We start from the raw sequence: 6929 nt of genomic DNA, 5'->3' as shown, positions 1-6929 counted from the left end.
ATGCCGGGATGGGTGGGATCAAGGAAGTGGCAGAAGTACCCTGGTCCCTGCTGGCTGTGCTGGGCAAGGAGGGTGTGTAGGGACATGGGTTGGGGTATTAAAGCCCTTTGCCTCCGTCTTGCAGAAGAGGGTCCTCAGGCTATGGAGCTGCCTCCGGGTCATCATCAGGCCCTCCGACTCCCCAGCCAGCCCCAGCAGGATGCAGGCCCTGCTCTTTGCTCCTCTGAGCAGTTGGGACAACCTGGTGTCTCACAGATGCTTGGCCAGGCAGGCAGGGGAGACAGTGCTGGGGCACTGAGACCAGGTTGCTGGTGCAGCCTCTGCTCACGGCCTTTCCTCGGCCTGGACGCCAGACCCACGCTCTCCATGCCCACTTGTGGAGCAGCTACATCCCTGCCATGATCCCAACTCTGGTCCTGCCTCCGTGTGGTGGGAGCCATTGAGATTTGTGGTGCTCTTAGACTGACCTTCAGGCTAAGGGACTCACACCTGCCCTAGGCACATGGATCCAGGATCAGGCCCACGTATTTAAGAGCTGCACCCAGCTGTCCCCAAGCAGCAGTCCCTGATAGGAACCCCCTAAGGATTGTTAGAAAGGCAGCTGGAGAAGGAAGTAATGGAGATGGGATGGGAACCGGGATGTGTCCAGGGAGAGAATAGAGGCAGTGTAGCATAGTGGTTGGGAACACAGATTCTGGAGTTGGATAGATCTGGATTTTAGTTCTGCTTCTACCACTTACTAGCTGTGTGTCCTTGGGCAAGTCATTTAACCTCTCTGGCCCTATTTCCTGCTCTATAAATTAGGGGTAATGAAACCTCCTTGATGAGGATATTGTGAGGATAAAATGCCCATGATGTGCTTAGCACAGGGCCTGGCACGTGGTGCATGCTTACTGAGTGTCAGCCCCACCAGGGAAGTGACGTGGCGGCAGTGGGCTTGTGTGCATGTGTGTATGGCTGCACTGTGGCAGGGGGTGCTGGGGCCTGGCTCCTGGGCTCATGCTACCCTCCCTACAGACCCCAACTCCAGAGTTCTTCCTGACCACGATCCGGGATGAGCCAGAGGTGCCAGTGAGTGGGGGACCCAGTGGGGACTTTGAGCTGCCGGAGGAAGAGACCACACAGCCAGACACAGCCAATGAGGTGGTGGCTGTGGGTGGGGCCGCGGCCAAGCCATCACCTCCACCTGGGACGCTGCCCAAGGGTGCCCGCCCAGGCCCTGGCCTCCTGGACAATGCCATCGACTCGGGCAGCTCGGCAGCTCAGCTGCCCCAGAAGAGCATCCTGGAGCGGAAGGAAGTGCTCGTAGGTGAGACTTGTGGCCTGGGAGGAGCCCAGAGGGGGCAGCTGGTGGGGCTTCAGTTTGCCCTCTAGGAACCCAGGAGGGAGGGTAGGGTGCGGGTTTCCTAGGAGCCTAGTTTCCTAGGAAGGGAAAGCTGGGGACTTGGGGACCCCAGGACATACCCTCTGGTTCCTCTTCTGACCTTCCTTATCCCAGGGTCTGACCTCCATCCTACCTCCAGCACTTTCCTCAGCACCCTCTGACCCCTCCTCAGACTCTGCCCTTGACCCCTGCTTCCCTGGACCATGCTGATTCACCCCTTCTGGACTGCAACCTCTGGATCCTAATCCCTGGTCCCATCCTTGGTTTGATCTGCGCCCACCCTTGATGCCAGCCCTGAGGACCTGCCCTTGGCCTTGTCTCCTGAAGAGTCTCTGGATTCATGGTCCAAACCCTGCTCCCCACTTAGGAGCAGTGTGGCCTCGGCCAGGTGCTTCACCTTTCCAGGCTCCCTTTTCTTCATCTGTGGAATGGGGATAATCACTTCTGCACTTAATCAATTCTAAGTGCACATCTATTCATATGTTAACACTTCTGCAGTTGGGATGTGTCCTAGTTTAGGTGGCAGAGATTTTTCCATCCTGAGGGTATATAAAATACTGGAGCGTCTTCTGATTGATGGCATCTTACATTTGCTGAGGACCGTAGCACAGCACCTCCCTCATAGCACTGTGTGAAGATTCCATGCATTCGTGTGATGAGAACAGGTGATTAGAACAGTGCCAGGCTGCAGTGAGGGCTGTAAATGGCAGCCAGTGCTGGTGTTTTAGCATTGACCCCAAACTTCACTCCAGCTCTGGTCTCAGGTTCGAGATTCCCAGCCCTCTCCCAGCTCTTGCCCCCATCCCCCAGGGCCCTCTGCCCTCTCCTCAGGCTCTGAGCTCCTCCCACCCTGCCTCTGGCTCTTGACCTCTGCCCTCTTCCTCCACAGCTGTGATTGTGGGCGGGGTGGTGGGCGCCCTCTTTGCCGCCTTCCTGGTCACACTGCTCATCTACCGCATGAAGAAGAAGGACGAGGGCAGCTACACGCTGGAGGAGCCCAAACAGGCGAGCGTCACATACCAGAAGCCCGACAAGCAAGAGGAGTTCTACGCCTAGCGGAGCCAGAGTGCCTCCCTGTAGCCTCAGCGCCACCCCTGCGCCCACTCCCTGGCCCGGAGCCACCAGTCCCACCCTGGGACTGGGCCTGGGAGACAGCCTGGCCCCAGTTCATCTCTGCCACCCTCCCAAGGTCTGCCCAGACTGCCAGCTTCACACAGCTCTTCCCCAAGGGACAGGGGGCATTACCATCTGCTCCAGACTGTGCCCTTACGAGCTCACTTGTCCGCCCCCACCAGCCTGGGGCTTTAGGACCTCATGTCAGGTGGACAGCAGGAAGGAAACTCCTGATTGGCTGGTGGAAGAAGGGGTGGGGCTTAAGCCCCAACCTGGCCCCATGGGGCTGACTGAGGTTTCCTTTTGGGGGCAGAGGGGCACTCAGGCAGGTTTCCAGGACAAGCATTTGGCAAACTCAGCCCTTGAAATTATTGAGACACTGCAACCTCTTGCTTCTCTCCCAGGCCCCCTCCCTGCCTGGGTGAGACAGTACCCCTCACCACCAACCTGTATTGTCCCAGCCTCTCTGGGGTTGTGGGGTCGTTTTCCCTCACCCTTGCCCGATGCACATGCACCCACAGGCTTCACCTCCTTCCCGGTCTGCCCCTGAGGAATCGGCTTCCCGAGAGTGCTCTGGCAGCCACTGGTGAGGAGGGGCTGGGCTGCTTGGACCTCCTTCCGAGTGGACTCTGCACAGACACTATCTCCCACATGGTCACACGTATCGTCACACACAGACAAAAGCACGCAGTGACAAAATCATATGCAGTCTTGACCACCCAGCCAATCCAGACATGTCACAGACACACACGTTCTTCCAAAGAGGTTTATTCATTTCTTACGTGCCCCCAAATGCTTATGACAATGCAAGTCACTAATCATCGTTACCCGGTGGTGACGGTGTAGCCTGCCTCCCTCTCTGCCACACTCCTCCCACCCCCCACCCACCCATACACCTGACACCACACACGTTGCCTCCAGCTTTCAGGCTCACTGGGGAGGGTGCCGTTAGGCCAGAACAATCAGCCCATATTGGGTCCCCTGAGGTGCCCTGTCACACTCAGCCCTCACGACACCATCACCAACCACATTGCCACCGACCCTGGCAAGTCTGATGCAATCCCACGTGGATGCACAGTCTCACCCACACAGCCCCGCTCTCACACTTGGACACTTGCCTTTCCTGGAATGAAGTGCGGTGTGGGGGCCATTGCCACAAGCCCCCTCAGAACGTTGCACACCTGCTGAGCCTGGCTTCACCCTGCCTGCTTCCCTCCCCTCTGTAGCCTGCAAAGGGCTTGCTTGGGGGCAAGTCCCCCACTTGCTGAGGAAGGCAGGCTGGTTCCCGGAATTCAGCCTTGGGCTGGGGAGGGGGCTTGGGTCCCCCAGGACCAAAGGCCCCGGGTGGGGAGGGAGCATGTGGTGGGGCTCCTGGGCTCCCTACATCCCTCTCCTGCTCTGAGCTGGGGTCCGACTCTGCCTCCCAGGACACAAGTCTCCAAAGTGCCTGCGAGGGTGGGCCCTGCGCCTGGGCCCTCTGCGCCCTCTCCCTTTGGCCTTGCCGGGTCCACCTCAGCCCCACCCCTAGTCCCCTGGGGGCCTCCCGTGGACACCTGCCCATTCATTTGGCCAGACAACCTGGCGGTTGTCCTGGCTGCAGCTGGAAGCAGCCCATCCAGACGCACTGCCCCAGGCCGAGGGCTGCGGGTAGCCTGGAGCGGGGGTGTCACAGGCCCCAGCCCGCCTCCCCCGTCTCTGTTACCCTTGCAGATGGGGCCTCTTACGTAGATACTTTAAATGTGGGGTCACAAATCTATCGGGGCTGTGCTTGGTGGGGGCTCTTGGAGCCAAGGGATGTGGTCTGAGTTGTGATGGTCTGGGCCTCACACCCCCACCCCTTGCCCACAACCCAGATTCAAGTCAGGAGCCTGGGTTTTATTTCTGTTCCCTTTTCAAGACTCGCTGGCAATAGACTTGTGCAGGGTGAGGGCTGGGGGTGCCTGAGGCGGTGAGGGTGAGGTCCCAGGGAGCTTTGCAGCCTGTCTTTTCCACTGTCCTACTCCCAGGCTGGGGCTCCATCTTTCAGACCCGCAGGCCCCCTTGGCAGGGCCTGGAGGCTGGTGAGAAACCTAGCTGGTCCCGCTCTTTGAGGGGCAGGAGTAGGGGGAGGCCTCCTGGGCCCCACGATCTGTTGGAGGTGACCTGGCCTCAGTCATTCCTGGAGTGTAAGGGCTGGGGGACAGGAGAGACCAAAGTCCCAGCCTCCCTCTACCCTGCTTCCTGGCGGGCTGCTGTCTTGGGGCAGCAGCTCTGGTGAGAAGGCCTGGGCAGGCCAAGGCTGAGAAGCCAGGGAGCAAGAAGGAGAGGGGATCTGGACCACCCAGGGGAGCTCTGGGATGCTGGGACTGGGGTAAGAGACCCAGCAGTGGGCACAGCCTCGGCATGGGGCTGGAGCCCGTGGTGGGTGCAGGGTCGAGCACAGGACGGCTGAGCAGGGTGTAGGCTGGCTGCAGTGGGCTCAGAGGAGCTGCATGGGTCCAGCCTGGCCCCAGCAGGCCTAACTCCTCATGCTCTGTGGGCTGGCTTCTAACTTGGGGCCTCCTGGCACTGGCCTTTTCTCTGTGTCCTTAGCATTTGTGAGAAGAGGCCGAGGGCCTTGTTCATGGAGCCCTGGAACCAAGAAAAATGTCCAGGCTTTACCTTCATGAAGTTTCACACCATCTGATCAGCCCAAGTCCATCCCAGCCAGCCCAAGTCCAGCTCAGCAATCCCAGAGTGAGCGATCCCAGAGTGGGCGGTACAAAGGACGAGCTGGAGCTCTCCTATGTGCAGTGTGAGTGCAGGCCTCACCCTGCCTGGATACATGGTGTGATGCGTGCAGGCCCTGCCCAAATATGTCCCCAGCCACCCCGGTGCTCCTGGGGAGGGCGTCCTGCAGGGCCCTGGCATTGCCGGGAAACATGGCCAGTTCCAAAGGAAGAGGGAGCTTGTGTGCTTGACAGCCTCTCTGGGGCCTCAGCTGCCAGAGGGTGCAAGGCGGGCTGGGGCCACCCCTCAGCTGTGACTCCTAGAGCCCAAGCTCTGTCTCCCCAGGGGGCCAGAGGGGATGCCTCCCCTGAAGGGTTGGTCCCCTTGTTCGGAAGCAGATGGGTGGTCACCGGGGCTGGGCCGGGCGGGTCAGCCCCTTCCGGGGGTTGGCAGAGCCATCTGTCCAGGCTTCCGAACTGGGGCCCTGGGCACAGGGAGCAGACACACCTCTGCCTCATGGGACAGGAGTGGGCACTGCCTACTTGGCGCTCCTGAATTTCTTCTGACAGCCACCACCCTGGACTTGCTTCCCCAGGCCTCCTGCCTGTAAATAGAAGCCCACAGACTGTGTACAGATTTACAGAGACGCCGAGGCTGGGCCCAAGAGTTGCCATCTAAGGGCTGATGGCCCCAGCATCCCCCGGGTGCCCACCAGGCAACTCAGCGCACCAGCCCCAGCGTGGCGAATGCATGTAAATATTTTTCGTAGGCAGCAGTGTGGCTCCAGAGAGCCCCCTGAAGACAGTGTCCCTCCTGTGCGTCCTTTCTCCTATACAGATCCCTCCAAGAACCCGGCCTGGGGTGGGGGGAGTTTGTCCTTCCCTCCCCCAGGCCTTCCCTGCCCCTTCTCTCCCTCATAACCTGTTTATTAACCATACCTGTCCTGAGTTCATGGCCAAGACTTCAAATACGAAAAAGCGGTAGAAAAAGAAACCAAGGCACCTGCCCCACTGTGGGTGCTCACCTGTCCCAGCCTTGTGAAGGAACTGTGGGTTTTTTTTGTTTGTTTGTTTTTTTAACACTTCCTGTGCTGTGCCCATTTATAAGAGGAAATAAAATTAAACCGAAATGATGCCCTGTGGTCAGAGTGTGAGATAAGCATGGAGGTCATTTGGGGAGGGGCAGCCCACAGTCCCATTTGGGCCTCAGCCATATCCCCCTTTAAAAGAAATTGAAAAGCAAGCAAAGAAAATTGACCGACAGCCCCTCGTGGGAGCCATTATGGTAAAAGCCGCTCTTGGTTGAGAGTGTTCGGGAAGCCATGGAGCCGCCTGCGGCGAGGCTGAGTGGGCGCTGTGGTTGGGCAGGGCTAGGCTGTGGTGGCACCGGGGGCCCTGTGGTCCAGCCTCAGGGGAAGGAGAACTGCGGTTTCCAGCCACAGGAGAGAATCTTGGGACCGCAGGATATTGGAACTGGACTGGCCGAGGTGAGATGTCTTTGGCGTCTGAAGGGCCCGGTTTCAAGCGCAGGTGACGTTTCCGAGCTCTGACTCTGGAGAAGCTACTTGGCGTGAGGCTCAGTGTTCTTACCTGAGAAATGAGGTGAGCGTTAACAACATCCCCAAGTACTATGTGAGGAGGAACACTCAGCACGGTCAGCCTCAGCTCACGGGGTCTTGGATGATGGCGTTGGGACAGAACCGAACCCAGGACAGGAGGAGTTCCGTGGTCGGGAAGCCCAGATG

At 59.0% G+C, this 6929-nt stretch overlaps 1 protein-coding gene across 1 annotated transcript in view; it reads left to right on the top strand.

Annotated features, from left to right (window-relative positions):
- Window positions 1-2440, top strand: part of SDC3 (syndecan 3) — a 6426-nt gene extending 3986 nt beyond the window's left edge. The window contains exons 5-6 of the mRNA XM_007448793.1: window positions 1018-1309; window positions 2274-2440. Coding sequence (XP_007448855.1) covers window positions 1018-1309; window positions 2274-2440 — 459 coding nt within the window. The remainder of the gene's footprint in view (window positions 1-1017; window positions 1310-2273) is intronic.
- Window positions 2441-6929: the final 4489 nt, after the last annotated feature.

The sequence above is a fragment of the Lipotes vexillifer genome, unplaced genomic scaffold (assembly GCF_000442215.2).
Source record: "Lipotes vexillifer unplaced genomic scaffold, Lipotes_vexillifer_v1.1 scaffold969, whole genome shotgun sequence".
NCBI lineage: Eukaryota > Metazoa > Chordata > Mammalia > Artiodactyla > Lipotidae > Lipotes > Lipotes vexillifer.
This window is presented reverse-complemented; position numbering and strand designations above follow the sequence as displayed.